Source organism: Alexandromys fortis, unplaced genomic scaffold (assembly GCF_014885135.2).
Source record: "Alexandromys fortis isolate MF-2015 unplaced genomic scaffold, M_Fortis_MF-2015_v1.1 scaffold_174, whole genome shotgun sequence".
NCBI lineage: Eukaryota > Metazoa > Chordata > Mammalia > Rodentia > Cricetidae > Alexandromys > Alexandromys fortis.
Window position 1 is genome coordinate 3,295,372 of NW_026068063.1, and position 19,823 is coordinate 3,315,194.

At 42.9% G+C, this 19,823-nt stretch overlaps 1 protein-coding gene across 3 annotated transcripts in view; it reads left to right on the forward strand.

Moving 5' to 3' along the window:
* The window catches only part of Nsf (N-ethylmaleimide sensitive factor, vesicle fusing ATPase), a 594,435-nt gene that overhangs the window by 484,070 nt on the left and 90,542 nt on the right, over window positions 1-19,823 (forward strand). For all 3 annotated transcript variants that reach the window (XM_050120418.1, XM_050120417.1, XM_050120419.1), the window contains exons 5-8: window positions 11,939-12,105; window positions 15,910-16,017; window positions 17,006-17,081; window positions 19,572-19,727. In XM_050120418.1, coding sequence (XP_049976375.1) covers window positions 11,939-12,105; window positions 15,910-16,017; window positions 17,006-17,081; window positions 19,572-19,727 — 507 coding nt within the window. The remainder of the gene's footprint in view (window positions 1-11,938; window positions 12,106-15,909; window positions 16,018-17,005; window positions 17,082-19,571; window positions 19,728-19,823) is intronic.

Consider the following 19,823-nt stretch of genomic DNA (forward strand, 5'->3'; position numbering starts at 1 on the left):
TTTCTCATATTTATTTCTGTCCTCAGGGTTAGTCCTCTGACTTAGTTTTGAGGAGGCTGGAGTGGCTCAGAGAGTGCTTGCCTCCTGTGTTGATCTGACCTCTGTTGCTGTGATAAAGATCATGACCAAAAGCAACTTGGTGAGGAAAGGATTTATTTGGCTCGCAGTGTTGCTATCACAGCCCAGCACTGATGGGAGCCAAGGCAGAAAGTCAAGCAGGGCAGGACCCTGGAGGCAGGAACCAGAGCAGAGGTCTGAGGAATACTACTTATGGGCTTGTTCTCCATGGCTCTCTTAATCTTGGTTTCTTATCCGACCACCTGCCTGGGGGTGACACTGTCCAGAGTGGGCTGGACCCTCTAACATCAATCATTAGTCAAGAAAATGCCCTACGGATTTGCCTACAGGCCAGTCTAATGGAGGCACTTCCTCACAGAGGTTCCCTCCTCCCAGATCACTGTAGCTTATGGTGACAACCTAACTGGCACACCTAGCACCTATGTGCAGATGACCCCCATATTGGATCCCCAGATCATAAAAAGCAAATAAGGAAAAACAAAATCACAGGTTGGAAAGATGGGTTCGTGCTCATGAACACAGGAGGACCAGTTCAGATCCCCAGCACCCACACCAATGTTGGGTGGGTGTGGTAGCCTACTTATGGTACTAGCATTTGGGAGGGAGAGACCGTAGAGCAAACGGATAGAGCAGCAGAATCAGTAAGCTCCAGGTATTACAAGACTGCCTCAATTATATAAGGTGGAAATCAGTGAAGGAAGGTCTTCACATGTATGTGCATGTACATGTCCCCCAAAATGGTGCCCAGACATGTATATACACACCACACATGCATACACATGCAAAAACAAATAACAATGAAAAGCCCAAGATTTGTCTAAGCATAGGTAGTTTAAATTGTGATGTGTTTTTGTGTGTATGTGTATGGTGTTTTTGTTTTTGTTTCCTATTTCATGGATGTTTGGGGGAAGACATCACAATTGAAATGGTGTGATATTTTGTTATATGTTGCTTTCTTTTTATAGTGACCTTGCAAGCAAGTATCTTTCCCATAGTCTCTGGGTAATATTATTGGTCTAGGAACATTCCTTTCTGTTATTATAGAGAAGTACAATCTCTTTGTGGAACATTTTTGAGGTGGAAGGGAAAGGTTGGTTGACATGGCCTGTTTCTCTTCCAGGGTACCCAGGCTTAATTCATAGTACCCAAATAGAGGCTCACAACCCTTTGTAATCCCAGTCCCAGGGTATCTGATGCCCTCTTCTTGTAGTGAGGAGCTGTAGGCCACATTCCTGCCACCCGGCTCCCGGCCGCCTGGCTAGCTTTTGCCCCGAAATAACAACACACAAATTGTATTCTTTTGAACACTGCCTGGCCCATTATATCTAGCCTCTTCTTGGCTAACTCTCATATCTTGCTTCACCCATATTTAGTAATCTGTGTAGCACCAGTCTTACCAGGAAAGATTCAGCATGTCTGACCTGGCGGCTTGCTTCATCGCGTTTGCCCCAGAGAGGAGAGGCATGGCATCTGCCTAACTTCCCTTCTTCCCAGCATTCTGTTCTGTTTACTCCACCCACCTATATTCTAACCTATCAGGCCAAGCAGTTTCTTTATTAATTAACCAATGAAATCAACAGATTGATATATGACACTCCCATATCATCTTCTGGCCCCCAAGGGCTCTGTATGCATTGATGCACGGGCATACATAAAGGCCAAATACCTATGTGCACATTAAAATAAAAAAGGAAACAATTGCACTAGAGTAATGGTTCAGCTGTTAAAGGCTAGGCTCACAACCAGTGTTTTTTAAAAGAGGAAAACGATTGATATGGATATCTCAAGTCTTATTTATTTTCAGATAATATCTCTGTATCTGGATCTGTAGACTGCCACTTCGTCTGTCTGTCTTGAGACAGTCTCTCTTTGCAGCCCTAGCTGGCTGGAATTCACTATGTAGACCAAGCTGGCCTCAAACTAAGAGATGCTCCTGTTTTTGCCTTCTGAATGCTGGGATTAAAGTCATGTACCACCATGCCTGGCTGAATTCCAAATCTTCGCTTTCCTGTCACTTGATGCTGCATTTATCTTGTGGAGGGTGATTTTGCCTGGGTCTTGTCTGCGGTCATCCCTCTCCCCCTCCTTTTCTGCTCCCCACTTCCCACAGTGGGAGTGCAATGTGTCCATATCTCTTTTCAAATAATTCAGTTTTCCTGGTGTCTTGTGACTGTGGACTGTGTGTGCTATTATTGTCCTCCTTGTTGTCATGATAGGGCCACTGTTATCTCTCAGCCCAGAGCTTCTGAAGATATTCTCAGATATAGTAGCTTTAACCTGGATCAAAGAAGATAGTATCTGGGCCGGGTGGCAGTGGTTCACGCCTTTAATTCCAGCACTTGGGAGGCAGAGGCAGACAGATCTGGTTTACAAGAGCTAATTCCAGGACAGGCTCCAAAGCTACAGAGAAACGCTGAAGATAATATCTGAGAGAAGCTGGTAAAGTGGTAGCCCATTGTTCATCTCTCTCAGAAAAGTGATGGGAGAATACCAATGGGAGCATTTGCCTAGAACATGACAGCTGACTTTTTTTTTCTGAGTTGGAGGGAAGGTAAGCCTTGAGGTTACCTTTATTTAGTTGGCTCTTTATTCATTGTGGAATCACTAAGAGGGATGAAAAAAATTGGATAAAAATGAAGGGCTTCAGTCTAGGTAGGGGCATTGGGTGGGACGGAGTGCACAGTCAGCGCTTCCCAGACTAGCCTGTCAGGGTTGCCTGGAAGGTTTATTTTTAAAAAACAGTTTCACAGGCTCTTGGGGGAATCTGATTCATGTGTCCGTGTTTTTAACAGTCACCTCTAAGTGGTTCTTCTCAGCCACATTTTGGGAAACACTGACATAAGCGATTCCCTTAGCTATCACCTCTTCACCTGAGGCATTGTGCAAAGCTGGGACAGCAGAGGAGTTGGCACCCGAGCAAAGTAGGCCAGTGCGTGAGGCCAGGGTTCCCTGTTTGTCGGAGAAGGAGCCAAAACTTGGTGAAATACTTAATGAGGTCTGAATGTGGGACTGGTTTCTAGTTTCCTTAAATTTATTTGTTTAAATGAAAGGCAAAATTTGTTTTTAAACTTAACTTCACAAAGGTTTATTTTTTGTGTATGTTTGTGTGCCTGCATGACTTTATGAGTGTATGTTCACCTACGTGCACACTGGGACCTTCAGAGACCAAGGGCGTTGATGCCCCTAGAACTGGAGTTCTAAGCAATTGTGAGCTGCCTAGTGTGGATGCTGGGAACTAAACCCAGGTATTTGTCTTAATCTCTGAGGTATCTCTCCAGCCCTTAAAGTTAACTTTCATTACAATTGTTTTCTATTTGAAAAAGTGTATGTGGTTGATTTGTATGCCATTGGCCCCCACAGGCTCAAATATTTGAATGCTTGGTCCTCAGTTGGTGGAACTGTTTGGGAAGGATTAAGAGGTGTGCTGGGGAAGATGTGTCACAGGGGGCTAGCTTTGAGGTTTGAAAAGCCCATGCCCTTCCCAGTTACGTTCTCCCTACCTTATGTTTGTGGAACAGAATGTAAGTGCTGTTACTGCCTCTCTGCCTGCTGCCATGCTCCCTGCCATGATGGCCAGGACTCCATCCCTTTGGAATTGCAAACTCCCAAATAAAATGCTTTCTTCTATAAGTTGTCTTGGCCATGGTGCCTTATCAAGCAATAGGATAGTAACTAAAGACATTATGTTGTAAAGTTTGATGGGTTAAAATAGGGATTTTATGGCTGACAGTATGTTACAAAAAGTTTTCTTCTACCAGAAATGGATTATTGTCTAGAATCAGATTTTTTTTTCTTTTCTGAGAAAGGGTTTCTCTGTGTAGCACTTGCTATCTGAAACTCACTGTGTAGACCAGGCTGGCCTTGAACTCACAGAGATCCACCTGCCTCTGCCTCAAGTGCTGCCATTAAAGGCATGCACTACCACCACCCACCTTAGTGTCAGATCTTTAGAGAGGCGAATCAAGGAGACTTCATGGGTCAAACTGTAGTCAAGTGATTGATCCACACCAAGGCAGGTGGGGCAGATGCGTAAGGCACGGATTGGGGCCTGGCTGATGTGGATGGCGTGGTCCTAAGGGAGGAACTGCTCATCAGTGCCGGCGGTGATGCACGTGTGCTTTGGAGAAAGGTGATTTCAGGGATGCTGGCATGGGAGCCCTAACTGTGAGGCTCTGGAGATACATCAGTCGTTTTAGTGTGAGAGTGTTTTTTGGAAGGGCCACCTCATGTGCCATCTTTCTGTCTGACAGTGTCATATTGTATCAGACTTAATTCAACTTCCCTGAACCTGGAGTTATGAACAGCTTTTAGATGACAGTGAAGGTCCTCCGTAAGATCAGCCAGAGCCCTTCACTGCCGAACCGTCTTTCCAGCAGTCGTAAGAATCGCTTTAATTAGTACTATATTTTTAAAAAGTTCATCACCTTCTGCTTTGTTCCTGTGTGGAACTTTCAACCGGCTTTGGGACTGGCCATGGTGCTGACCTCCTGTGTACTGTCCATGGTGCTGACCAAGCCTTGGCTAATGCAGCAGCTTGGTTTTTGCTACTTAGGAACATGACTTTAAATTAAAATGAGCTTAATATAGACAGTTTATTGATGGTATTTTAATATACACATTAATATTTCCCAAGTTGAAGATACTACACATGCATGTGAATGTATGCACATGCATACATATTATTATACTGCTTTGGAGTCTTTAATGCCCCGCATGGTATCACAGTATACAAATCCTCATGCAATATATTTTTCATTCAGTATTTTAGAGACTGTATATCTTTATTAAAGTATATCAAGTTTTTATTGCAATAAAATTGCTATATAGTGTTCCACTTAGGAGTTTACTGTATTTTGTTCCTTACTCTCCTACTGATCAGTGTTTCTCAGTGTTTGGCCATTTGCAGATGATCTGTAGTGAGTCTCCCTGTAGATCTCACTTTAGACAGACATTCAAGGTGTCTGGATAGATAGCTGTGATGGAATTACCGACTCCTTTGTTTTCATAATGTTTCAAACTATAAGTATTTTACTACATGGAAAGCAACGAATCTCTTTCTTATAAAAGTTTTTCAACATATAACTATAACCTATAGTTGCTACAAAACTTGATGAGGGACCAAAACATCAGAATTGGAGGCAGGAGAGTATTCTAAAACTTTTGGCCAAAACTTGAATTTATTCTTCCATCTTTAAGTTCATTTTCCAGCCCTTACTTGGGCTCTGTTATTTTGTTTATGAAACATTTAAAACATATTTGTCCTCATTTAAAATGCCAGGTCAAAGAATATAAAAGTGATTACACAGAGATTTCATTAAAAGAATTACAGGAAATCTTTGTGCATAACTTGAGTGGCTGTTAATACGTAAAGTTTAGAGTAGAATTTGGAGTTTTACTGATTGTTAAGACTTACCTAATCCAGTCTTTTTGGTGACACTTGTGGCGGTTGAAGGCTCAGAGAGATTAAATGATGTATTTAGATTCCAGCAGGATCTGTTGATATGCAGACTCAGAATTCCTTTGGAGAGAACATCTTCATGAACCACTGAAATCTTTGTGTCAGATTTGAAAACCACCCAGTGGCTCTTTCATTTCACGTCTTACTGTTTGTCCAGTGTAACTCATAAATAAAACATACTCCGTCTAAAATGAATGTTAAAAATCTATTTTTGTATGTTTTTAAGACTTATTTTTTGAGGCAGGAGAGATGGCTCAGCAGTTAAGAGAATTTGTTGCTCTTGCAGAGGACCTGAGTTTGGTTTTCAGGACCCACTTTAGCCTGTAACTCCAGCTCCAGGACCTGACACCTCTGGCCTCTGAGGGCACTGGCATGCACATGCACGTTCACATGCCCAGACATGCTGTACATGCACAGACACACTATACATGCACAGACACACTACATGCACAGACACACATGCACAGACACACTACACACATAATACAATAAATCTTAGAGTTAAATTTTTGACAGTTTCATAGATGCATAATAAATTTTAGTCATTCTTGCCCTCTCATCTCCTTTCCCTTTCTTCTCTGAAATAGTTCTCCCCAGCAGCTGTTAAGATACACATTTTTTTAAAGATTTATTTATTTATTATGAATAGTGTTCTGTATGAATGCCAGAAGAGGACACCTGATATCATTATAAATGGTTGTGAGCCACCACATGGCTGCTGGGAATTGAACTCAGGACCTTTTGAAGAGCAGCCGGTGCTCTTAACCTCTGAGCCATGTCTTCAGCTCCATAATAAAATCTTAAAGAGTTTATTTTTCTTCTTTGGCTATTTTCTAAGGTATATGATGAAGTTTAGCCATTCTTTCCCCCCTGTTATTCTCTCATTTCTTCTTCCCTCTCTTCACAGAAACCATTCTCCCCAGCAACTGTTTTACTTTCGTTCTGGTGTGTGTGTGTGTGTGTGTGTGTGTGTGTGTGTGTGTGTGACCACCTGAGCTTGTTTAGGGGTGTTTGCATTAGCGTGGGTGGGGGTTAGTTACTGGAGCAGGGACAACTTATCCATGACTATCAACTGATGAAAATGACAGCCCTTCCCCCAGCTCTCATCAGCTGTCTGTAGTCCCTCCAGGGCTACAGGTTGGGACCCTGTGAACGCTTCCCTCTTCCACGATGAAAGGTTCAAGGGCCTTTAATAAACAAACATTTATTTATTTAATATTTGTATAGGTGTGTGTCATGGTGTGCATCTGGAAATCAAGAGGAGAACCAGTGAGATTCAGTTTTTTTCTCCCATCATGTGGGTTTTAGGGATTGAACTCAGGTTGCTAGGCCTAGCAATGAGTACTTTTGCCCCTGAACGAGGCCACAGATGTTCCTTTGCATTGTACTTCCATATCCTCTGGCCCTTTCATTTTTTCTACCCCGTATTCTTGGAAAAAGATCCAAAAAATTACTTTAAAAAAGGCATGAACATTTTCCCCTTTGTCCAGAGAGCTATGTATAGATTAGACAGAGATATCTTTGGCTGGATGAGAAGCACCTTTAAGTCTATACTTAGAAGACAACCAAAGGAAATTTTAAATCTTGAGCTTGTGACCGAAAGTAAGTAGTCACTGCTCTACCAGCTTATCAGAACTCCACTGATCAATGGTAAAACTCTGGACTTTTGAAATCTTAGTGTAAACACAGCATAGAAGTAGAAAGAAAGATGAAATATTTCCCATTTTCACATACCTTAAATCATTTACTTTTACCTGTACAACTTGCCCTTCTACACTTTAAATCACTTTCTGAGACCCTCAAAACTTATTTAAACTTATACATCCTCAGACCTTTGTATACCTTGGACCTCAGTACTTTCATGGGCTTTAGCATTTTCTCTTTCCATTAATCATCTTCCAGAGACATAAGCAGTTATTACTGAGAACAGTCATTGTAAATCATGTTCCTTTAGTGGAAAGTTACATCAGAAACTTGTATATCTTTTAATATGAAGTCTGTTAGCAAGGCAAACCTGTCTACCTTTTCTCTACAGGAGATTTCTAGATTTTCTAGTGTTTCTAGAAAAAGCAAGGCTTTATTTTTATATATGATATAAGCTAACAAGGTGGCTGTAGCCTTGGGGAAGAACCCGGTTGCCTGCTGCTGCTGAGCTGACAAAGCTATATTTAGCCTTGCCATCAATGCAATCAGAGACCTGAGAAGGATAAATTATAGCATCAAGTATTATCCAAATGTTCTATGTATCATTAAAATGAGAGAGACTAGTTCTTTACTGAGACAGCCATCCCAGGCTCCTGTGGTCTCCATGGCACTGGGCACAGAGGCACCAAGACAGCATCAGTCTTCAGTTGCCAGGCCCAGAAAGTGAGAGACTTTCCTGGGGAACTGACCTTACTTTGTGTAGGCAAAGTGGGGCAGTCGGTTCTTCAGTGTCCTGCTTGTCCACAGTTTGGGCCAGGTCCTGGCGGCAGGGACTGCACTGGGGAAGTCTTGCCCATGTTTAGTGTTACCACAATCCCGGGGGAGACATCGTGACAGCCCTACCCCATCATCTTCTCTGGAGACTTCAAGGTCACTCCTAGGATCTGGGAGTCTCTGTCATAGTAATCTTTTTCTATTTTAAATGCCATATTTATCAGATCTCGGACAAGTTTGAGTACCATTGTCTATTAAGTATATCTGAGCTAAACAAACCTAGGTTTGAAAACACCTAACATGGCTACAAGTTCTGTTATTATGAAAACATACCTAACATGGCTACAAGTTCTGTTATTATGAAAACACCTAACATGGCTACAAGTTCTGTTATTATGGATGACTAACTTCTCACCTGTGTTTCTTAATTGTACCTTACATTTTTAAATGACCTGCATAGATACAATATCTTACACAAGAGTAGAAACACATGCAGCATAAGAAAAATAACCATAAATTTGTATCAGTTTACCAAAATCTATACCAATGTGAAATATTTGAGACTAGTAGTTTTTTTAGTTTAAAAGTAAACTCAGTAATCTACCCTTTTATTCTATCATTTTTATTTTTAAAGTAGATTCAGTAATCTACCCCTTCCTAATATCTTCCACCATTTTGGAAAAAGATCCCTGAATCTAACCTCCTTTGCTTAGTTACTCCCTGACCATGACCAATAATAACTTGCAACCAGCCCCCCCAAACAATATCAAACACCCACCGAATGACCAGAAACCATCTATTCCACCTCTTGGGAGTGTGGGCATTCTGTTCTCTAGACTGCTTCCTATTGTCTGAGGGCCATGACATCCCTAGGGTGCCTTTAGAAAATTGGGATAATGGTCAAGTCCTAGGAGAGCTAGCTGTACTTTTTTCTTGTTGTTTTGTCTCTGTGTGGTGGGAAAGTAGTGCCTATCTGAAGTGCTGGCTAGAATGTCTGTGAGGCTGGACCATCTCAGCCAGCAGCTTTGAAGTTGTTCTGGATGTAAGTTTTTAAGGAAACTGTAACTGAGGCATTCTGAGGCTGGATCACCAGGGCTACTTTCCTTATCTTTATTCATGTCCAGTCCTTTTGTTCTGAAAACATACAAACTTTTAAAGGTACCATACATATTTGTATTAACACAAGTATGGCGTGTACGGTGTGCACAAGTCAGCTAAAGATGATTTGGTTTATGTTTGAGCAGGTAAAATACATTTGTCAACTTTGTAAGTCTGTTTGGACTGCATAACCAAATTGTTACGAGGACTCTTGAGACCATGAAGATTTATCATGTCTCATCCAGTCTCAGAGCTGTTACCATGCAGATTGGCATACACGTCACCTGTCCTGTAGTCTCATTTCTGTCTCAGCTCCTGCTTGCAACAGAAAACCTACGGGCACACCAGAAAACACAGACAAAACTTTTTAACAAAACAGGGAGACATAGCTCTCATGAAAAACAGAACTTTCCAACAAGACACCAATGCAATGAAACTTACGGATACAGCAGAAAACGCAGAGACAAAACTTTCCAACTGCCGGGTGGTGGTGGCGCACACCTTTAATCCCAGCACTCGGGAGGCAGAGACAGTTGGATCTCTGTGAGTTCGAGGCCAGCCTGGTCTACAAGAGCTAGTTCCAGGGCTGGAGAGATGGCTCAGAGGCTAAGAGCACTGACTGCTCTTCCAGAAGTCCAGAGTTTAATTCCCAGCAACCACATGGTGGCTCACAACCATCTGTAATGAGATCTGGTGCCCTCTTCTGGCCTACAGGCGTACATGCAGACAGAACACTGTATACATAATAAATAAATCTTAAAAAAAAAAAAAAACTTTTCCAACCAAACAAGCATATACAACTTTCTTGAGAAATAGACAGACAACGCTTTCCAACAAGACAAACGAAACTTTCCTTGGGAAACAAAACTTTCCAGCCATAAACTCACCATATGACTCACCAGGAGGCCTCCATAGATGCTTGCTTTGCTTCTCAGCATGGAAGTGGACTCCGATAGTCCACTAATTGAAGGCAACCTTGGAGCATTGGACTGTCTCTCCTGAAGCAGCCCTTCAACCCTGGAGTCCAGAGTGAAGATCCAGCTTTAGAATTTGGGTGGATGGTCAGAATCTCATTGGAGCCTCCAGAAAATGTTAATCCCACCAGTCAAGAATAAGAAACAGTTTATAGCCAAATTTGAAGCAATCTTTAACTAAATATTGTCCAGGTAGATGGGCTTTGACTAGGTCCATACCCAAGTTCCTGGGAAATGGCCCAGAACCAAGTATGGCAGGGGCTTCGGAAGGAAAACATACAATTCATTGCATTTCCCATCAGGTCCAATCATGGACAAGCAAATACCCTGACATTATACCCTGCCCACGTACCTTCTGTCCACATGTGACCAAGCACATCCTGTGCAGATGGGCCAAACAAACTTGTTTAGGGGAGTGAAAACATGTGGCTTGCTATTTCCCATAAAAAATAGCCTATAGCATTTCAGGAACTCTGTCCTTGGGCAAGGGGCTTGCAGAGCAGAGGTATTTTTGTTTCATGGGTCTCTATGGCATGGTCATTAAAACTTAAAATGTAACTTTGGCTCTCACAGTAGAATGTCAAAATTTCATATTCTAACTGTTTAAGTATATTGTGTAGTTACTATACCAAGCATAGATTCCACAAACAGATTAGAGAATGCGCATGGCTAACCCATGTTACACTTGTGCACAGCTCCAGGGCCTAGAGACCTGCAGACTCAGGGCATTAGGCCAGGCATGGGCAGGTATATTGTAGAGGGGTGGAACCAAGTCAACTCAGAGGCAACTGATTGAATGCAATTCCTGTGTTTTCTTGGGGGCTTTCAGGGAACACGAGAAAGAAGTACACATGCCTTAGTCTCACTGAAGAGCAGGGCTGGGCTCTTACTGGGCATGAACAAGTTGACCTGTTGGGGAAAGTCAAATGCAAAAGTTTCTCTGGACTTTCCTGGGTAGCAACCAATATCAGATGCTATAGTGTAAGAACTTTTGCTTTAAAAGTTTGTTTAGAAACTGGCACATATAGATATGCACAAGCTGATTTAAAAATCAGCCTTTTTTTTTCTCTGAAAATGCGTCTTTACAATTATGTATCATTGAGATACATAATTTTAAGTCCCGGTTCTACTTACATGTACAATATGATATATAAATTTTGTGTTCTACAGCTAAGCATTTGGGGCTGAATAGTTACTATATAATATAAAATTATATGTACTGCTTTAATATTTAAGTTCATGACATTATAGCCTAAAAGCCATTTTAAAACTCTCCCCAGGCAAGAGCTCTTACTTAGAGCTTTCTGTGTGCTTGTCTTGTGGATTGTAGGCGTATGGCTATAGCTCCTGGATCCAGTGGGTGTTCCGTAAGCACACTTGCAGTGTTACCAAGGAGTGTAACTTACCCCTTACCTCACAGGAAATAACCCCTGGGAAACATTGTTTCTTAACCCCCCCCCCCCATTTTTTTCTCCTGCTGCCTCTTACTTTCTTAGGGCAAGGAATCTTCCCACCTCTCTCATGGTAGCACGTTCTTAGATCAAACAAAAATCATCTTTGGTAACCACATGCTGCGCCATCTCCACGGGGGCCACCCATCTCGTCGCTTTGTCCTCTGTTAAATGAGGAGGAGGGGGTGCAGGAACTGTGAAGAGAGATGTGATTTTTTTTTCTTTGTCATGGAGGGATGAGGGGTCAAAGGTGAGGGAGAGTATCGTTTAATATTTTCTTCTTAACTCAGGTGAGTAAGGCAATCTCTGGCTATTGATTTTTAGCGTGTTCCTCCAGTGAAGCCGACGTAAAGCTTTCTTTTGGTCAAGTACCTCTCTATTCCCTCATGCTGAACTTGTAACTAGAAGCCCAAGTTTCTGGTGTTCCTGTGGTTCTTAAAGAATGCTCCTTTTTCCCCTAGTCGCCTTGTACTCGTTTGACAAAGCCAAGCAGTGCATTGGCACGATGACCATCGAGATTGACTTTCTGCAGAAGAAGAACATCGACTCCAACCCCTATGACACCGACAAGATGGCAGCAGAGTTCATCCAGCAGTTCAACAACCAGGCCTTCTCAGTGGGACAGCAGGTAGACACTTTATAGGCATCTAAATGCTCGCCGATGGCCAGAATTCTGCTTTGGGAGAACTAAGAGGAGCTTAGTTTTCATAGGAAAAGTCCCATGCAAACTGAGGAGTGAGTTTACTGAACCAATAGGAGTCTGTTTATAGGGAAGACTTCATGCCAGGTGGTGGTGGCACACACTTTCAACCCCAGCACTCGGGAAGCAGAGGCAGGCGGATCTCAGTAGGTTGGAGGCCAGCCTGGTCTACAGAGTGAGTTCCAGGACAGCGAGGACTGTTACACAGAGAAACCCTGTCTTGAAAAACAAAAACAAAAACAGAAAGAGAAACCTTCACTCAGCTTTAGGGAGCCAGAGAAGTGGCCCAGCAGTTCAGAGCACTGGCTTCTCTTCTGCAGGAATCCAAGTTTAGTTCCCGGCACCCATTTCAGACAATCCAGATCCCCTGCTGTCTTCTGGTGTCCAAGGGTACCTGCGTATGGCACACATGCATATACACATAAATTGAAAAAAACTTTTAGATTTTAGATTGTGTTAAGATGTCATATATAGGCACAACAGTTTTTCTTCCTGCAAATTTGGGAACCCAGTGGAGACATTTTTCTCTTCTTGCTGTGGAACCTGAGATTTGTTTCTGGGTATCCTCATGTGTCACTAGCATGTTTCTGTAGAAGAGCAGGGGCTGGGGAGATCGCTCAGTCAGTACAGGGCCTGCTAAGCAAGGCTGAAGGCCTGAGTTTGACTCTTAGCATCCAGGCAAGAAGCTGGGAGTGATGGGATAACCATACTTGTTCCTAACCCCACCCCCAGGGAGACAGAGACAGAGCATCCCTGGAGGCCCCTGCCAGCTGCCTAGCCAGATCAGTGAGCTCCAGGTTCAGTGAGAGACCCTGGCTCGAAAATAAGCTGGGAAAAGCAAGATGGAGAGCCATGCTTGGAGTTGCTCTCTGGCCTCCACACATACGTGCATGCACGCCTGCACACACATAGTAGGTCGGAACTTCTGGTGGAGGCTGGACTCCCCAAGATTTTTAAGAAAGCTTTGTATGTATATTAACAAATTCATCATAGAGACCCCGCAACTTAGTCCCTCACTGAGAACACCAGTGTTGCTTTTTTATGCTTCAGTTAACAGCAGATGATTAATCTAGGAAAAATATTCCATTAACCGTAAGTGTGCTCGGTTGGAGAATGCTTCCCGTGCACGAAGCCCTGGGTTCTATCACTAGCCCTAGCATTACCTAAAGCCAGGCATGATGGGTTAGGTCTGTAATCCCAGCTCTTGGACAGTAGAGGCAGGAGGATCAGGAGATCAAGGTCATTGTCAGTTACGTAGCAAATTTGAGACCAGCCAGGGTTCCACAAGACCCTGTCTCAAAAAAATAAAAAGAACATGAATTCATACATTGTTTATGCAGGTAAATAATTGTAGCCCCTTTGCCCTTCCTGTTAGTCTTACTTGTGATTTTGTGTTTTGAAAACAGGGTTCTTCTTAGGTAGCCCAGGCTGACCCTAAACCCAACCCAACAGCTTCACCCCCGCAGATGCTGAGCTAGCAGGCGTGAAGCACCACACCTGCCTTCGTGTCTGTCTCAGTTATTCTGCCGCTCTTTCTCACACTGCAGCTTCGCAGCAGCGGTCCTCACATGTTGCTGGGAGACCCGTGCAGGCGAGTCCTTTTCAGAGGACCTACAAAGTCGAAATGACTTCTGTAACACACCGTGGTTGTTTGCCATCTTTCTGTCCCTCTGCTGCATGGGTGTGGTGCAGTTCTGCAGCCACCAGTGTGTGTTAGCACAGTGCCCTGACTGCCGGAGCAGACGGAAGCATCCAGCTATCTCCAGTAAGCCAGACAGGAAAGGGATTTGCAAAAGTGGGACAGCACCACTTTTTGCCCTTGCAGGTTTTTTGTTTTAGAAAGTGATTTTATTTTAAATGGATACATTAGTTTTTTTCTTCTAATCTCTAGTATGGTAATCTAATTTCGGCAGACACATTCCATGTAAACATAAGCTCTTTGGGTCCTCGAAAGTAAATAGCGGGATCCTGGGAGCCGAGCGCCTGGGATGGCTGGTTGTCAGTACCGCCATGGCTACTGATGTACCTAGACTACCCTGCAGTCTCTGTCTCAGGAGACAGCTGGGGGGGGGGGGGCAGAAGGCAAGAGCTAGTGGGGTGAATGCAGGGTTACTTTTATTTCATTTTTTTCCCTGATAAATATGGATGGATAGCGGTTTAAAATATTCATATATTATGGTATCAAACTGATGTACAGGAATAATACAATGTATTTTTAATGAAAACATTATAATTAACTGGGCATAGTGTCACACACAGGAACAAAATACAATGTATTTTTAATGAAAACATTATAATTAACTGGGCATAGTGTCACACACCTTTAATTCCAGCACTCAGGAGACAGAGGCAAGAGGATCTCTGTGAGTTCGAAGCCAGCCTGGTCTACAGAGAGTTACAAAATAGAGCTACATAGTGAGACCTTGTCTGAAAAAAGAAAAGAAAAGAAATAAAGAAAATGCAAATAAACAAACCAAAACCCCCCAAAGAAGAAAACATTAGAACTAGAATGAACCGTAGATTTTCTTGTCTGACTTCCTCCCAAAGGAGAAATTTTAGGTTCAGAGAAGATGAATTCTGTGCCCGTGGATGCACAGCCAGGGGCATAGGAAAGGGTGAAATAAATAATTAACAGCACAAAGTATGTCCCAGTCACTATTTTTGGCATGGCAGATCAGCAGGGAATGGAGTAGACACAGCTCCTGATGCTGTAGAACTTTCTAGTTGAAACAGGCAAAAACAATGCCCACAGACGGAAGAAACCCGCTGCTGCGCCCAAGCCGCTGCAGTTGTAGGTGGTCTAGAAGGCCCCTGGATGCCACCTAGCTGTCTGGTTGTTGACTACTGCCCATTGCTGTGGGCTTTTTGTTTGTTTTGTTTGTTTTTGGATGTGCTGTGTTTCTTCTGGATTCCTAGATATTTTGAATATAATTGTATTCTGATTGTGAGTTTTAACCTTTGATTTTAGCTTTGTTATCTTAAGATACCATCCTAAGAAATTATGTGATATTTATAATAATTTAAAACCCAAACATATGTAGACATCAATACACCATGAAAGAAAATACTTGAGAAAGCAGAGAAAAAAACGATCTGACCCCACCCAAGTCACTGTTCTTGCAGTAGTGTGATGGCAGAGTCACCTCAGCACGCAGGAGAGGCCTGTCCTTTAGCGGGTACCTACAGGTACTTGGTAAATGAGTGCCACACTTGTGTGGCAAGCGTTTTGTATTAGTTATAGGAAAGGTTAATTTTAGAATTATAGAGCCACACTTGATTTGGCACAATCATTTACTGGACCTCAGCCCTGGTGCTTAACCTGTTTGTAGATCGATGCTGGCTTGGTTGTTGTTGTTATTGTTGTTGTTTCGAGACAGTATTTCTCTGTGTAGTCCTGGCTGTCCTGGACCTCACTGTGTAGACCAGGCTGACCTCGAACTCACAGAGATCCGCCTGCCTCTTCGTCCGAAGTGCTGGGATTAGAGGCATGCGCCTCCATTGCCCGGCTGGATCTCAGCTTTCTTACTAGTAGTTTCCCGAGTGTTTGAGTGTTGACTGTGTCACCTCCTATCAAACTAATGCCCATGAGTTTCCTTTTCTTATCATTTGGGTCATGAGTGCTGTGACCGAGGAGCAGAAACTGAGAGGGGTATTCAAAAGAAAACTGGTTTTTTGCCTTTGGAAGCCCATCGTGGCATGAGATAATTTTCCTCCCATTACTTCCCTTCACAGCTTGTCTTTAGCTTCAATGATAAGCTTTTTGGGTTACTGGTGAAGGACATTGAAGCCATGGACCCTAGCATCCTGAAGGGGGAGCCTGCGTCAGGCAAAAGGCAGAAGGTACGCTTTCCTCCTAGTCTTTTCTAGGCTCTTTCTGATGGGACTTGAGCAGCCTGGTGGGATCCGGGCATTCTCCTGTGCACAAGCTTGTCATAGTGTGCATTCTTCCTCCGAGCTACTAGCCCAGTGGCTCTCAACCTTCCTAGTGCTGCCCCTTGAGCATAGTTCCTTCTGTTGCGGTGACCCCAACTATAGCATTATTTTGTTACTACTTCATAACTGTCATTTTGCTGCCATTATGAATCATAATATCTGGTATGCAACCCCCATGTTGAGAACCACTGTGCTAAGGCCTCGCTGTTGGGTATAGCTACATTGCTACTGAAATAGAAAGTAAAGCATACCTAACTGCAGATCCACTTGTAATTTGCAGTTTTTTAAAAAGATTTATTTATTTATATGAATGCTCTGTCTGTACGTACACCTGAATGCCTGTAAAGGCATCAGATCCCATTATAGATGGTTGTGGGCCATCGTATGGGTGCTGGGAACTGGACTCAGGACCTCTGGAAGATCAGCCAGTGTTCTTAACCACTGAGCCTTCTCTCTAGCTCCCATCATTTGTACTTTTTATTTTATTTTGTTTTTTTTTTTTTATTTATTATGTATACAATATTCTGTCTGTGTGTATGCCTTCAGGCCAGAAGAGGGCACCAGACCCCATTACAGATGGTTGTGAGCCACCAAGTGGTTGCTGGGAATTGAACTCAGGACCTTTGGAAGAGCAGGCAAAGCTCTTAACCTCTGAGCCATCTCTCCAGCCCCCATCATTTGTACTTTTAATCTTAGTTGAATGCAGATATTTATTATAATCAAGGAGAACATAACTGTAAGGGTGCAGACATTGCCATGTAGGAGTTGAGAAAGCAAATGTAACTCAGATGACTGGCTGAACGATTTGCTTTGCACGGAAAGACTTCCTTTCCTCCACGTGCCTAACCTTGCTTTGAGATGTCTATAGCCCACTAATTATCATCTTTCTGTGCAGATTGAAGTAGGACTGGTTGTTGGAAACAGTCAAGTTGCATTTGAAAAAGCAGAAAATTCATCGCTCAATCTTATTGGTAAGTCACAGTTTTAGGGAACTGCAAATGAAACCGAGATGTCTCTGCTATTACTTGTGACTCATGGGAAAGAGGAGGGACCCCTCCCTGAAGGCTTATCCCAGAGTCGAGGCATCTGCTGTCAGATAGGCTGGTGCAAGGTCCAAAGCCTTCGCCTGGAGCGCTCGGGCCACCAAACAGAATGTGAAACGCACAGGCATATTTAATTTCCTTTTCTCATAGCCATATCAAAAGTGATTAAAAAAATGAAACTTTTTAGTTTTGAAATTCTGAGATAATTTTAGGCTCACAAAGATTTGTAAAAGTAGCTCAGAAAATCCCTGTAGTCTTTCCCCGGTTTCTCCTGGTATCAGCTGACAAGTTCACATGGATGGGCTGCTGCCCCCCAGAGCGCTGTCTTTCTGGGATTTCACCAGGTTTTCCCTTACGGGGCCTCTCTGTTACAGGGTCTCCCCGCACTCCATAGAGTTGTTCTGTGAGAGTCTTCCCTCCTCTGACACCTTCTCAGAGTTAGCTTTTGTGACCTTCAGTAACTGCCAGCGCCTCGGCTAATTGCTGTGTTCCATGAAACACCATCCCTGTTCCTAGTGACTGAGATAAGTGAGTGCTTAAACCCCTCCCAGTGGATTAGGCTCTTGTTTACTGGCCTTACTTTGATATGCTAAAATGATGCAGTTTACTCTCCGAGAATAGCAACTCATTTAAATAATGATGTGCTAACTCGAATTTATGGCTGACATAATTATGTTTGTGTCTGTCCCAGTAGAACAGTGAAGTTTCTCATTGGCTGCACAGTTGTGTCCAAAGTTACTTAACTTTGTTTAAATGTGGGTTGTTGTTGCTGTTTTTTTTTTTTAATCAGTAATTTACCAGTCTCTATTGCTGTTTCTCTTTTATGTTTTGTGTGTGTGTGTGTGTGTGTGTGTGGTCTATAGGGGCCAGAGGATGGCATCAGATCCCCTGGAACTGGAGTTGCAGGTGGTTATGAGCGGTTCAGCATGAGTGCTGGGAACCGAGCTCAGGTCCCTGCTAGAGCAGTGTATGGTCTTAACTACTGAGCCCTCACGCTGGCCCAGACATGCACTGGACTTGTAAACCTCCTGTTCTGAGTGCTCAGCATGCCAGGACTGAAGGCATATGCCACCATGCCTCTATGGGTAAACACTCACTGAAATGCAACTCGCATTCTAAATTTGACTTATTCTTATATTATTTTATAATTTACCTTATGTGGTTATGTGTGGGTATATGTGTTTGAGCACTTGTGTCATGGTACATGAATGGAGGCCAGAGGACACTTTCAAGAGCTAGTTCTTTCCTTCCACTATGTGAGTCATGGGGCTCAAGCACAGGTTGTCTGGCCACAAGTTCCTTAATTCCCCAATCCCCATCAGTAACCCTTAATTTGATTTTTTCACCTACCGTGTTTCAAGGCTCTCAAATATAAAGGATCTTAATACTCACATATATACCATTTTTATGGAGTTACTGTAATTTCCAATTACTGGGTATTTATGATGTGATTTACTTGTATTTTCTGTTTGTATGATTTTTGTTAAAATGTCTTATCTCAAGGCAATTCTGTAACTTTTGGACTGTGTAGGTGTTTTCAAGTAACTTATGAAATGTGATTTTGTTGGAAAATGAAATTGCAGTAATTTGGCATGCAGTAGTTTGACCACAAGAGGGCAGTAGAGTATAAGTAAAATATCTTTGATCTCCTTCTAAAGGCTAAAGGAAATCTTAAATCTGCAAAACTCCAACCAGAAAATTATTATCTACAGATTTTTTTAGTGTGATATTTTCTTCCTCAACTTTATAAAATCTATGCTACCCCGTTTGTTTGCAGTGTGCTAGGGTACCTTGTTCTTTATGTCTGGAATAGGTGTGGTTCTCTTGAGCTACTTTAGGTGGCGCTCTCACATTTAAATGAAACAATTTTTATCTTTAGGGAGAGAATTTGTAAGTGTAGCTTTCGCAGTCATTAAAGCCTTCAGAATGTTTTTAGATTTTTGTGTTACATGTGACAAGACGTCAAACTCATTCCACACGTGTTAGGCTGTTAGACTGTTCTAGGTAAATACATACGTCTTCTGTACACTTAGCAGCAACTGTGAGGAGCGCTCGCCCTCAGCGGCTTTCCTGGAGCTAGTGGAATTTACATCAGATGTGTGTGCCGTTCCTTTTCATCAGCTAAGTTCATTTGGTTGGATTAAAGGTTACTGAGATGGAGTTCCGTGACTGGTTCACAGACAGACCAGACTAGCGTGAGTTTAGTTGGTTTTGCAGGTTTGTTACTGAGGATGAATGGAGGGCAGACAAAATAGGTAAGTCAGCCTTACCCTTCTCTCTAGAGAGATCAGCCATGCGTGGGCCGTCCATTTTACATAACAGCCGTGTGTCAGTTCACTGAGGAGGTCCGGGGGGGCATCTACCCTTTTTATACTGAACCCTGTGTTTGTTTCACAAATTTGTGTTTGTTTGACACAGGCAAAGCTAAAACCAAGGAAAATCGCCAGTCCATCATCAATCCTGACTGGAACTTTGAGAAAATGGGGATCGGCGGTCTGGATAAGGAGTTTTCTGATATTTTCCGGCGAGCATTTGCTTCTCGGGTATTCCCTCCAGAGATTGTGGAGCAGATGGGTGAGTTTCTGACCCAAGGCTGGTGTTACTCAGGAAGCACACAGCTAACAAGGTGTGTTTCTCAGTAGTTCTGAGTTGAGTTCTCAAATCCACACA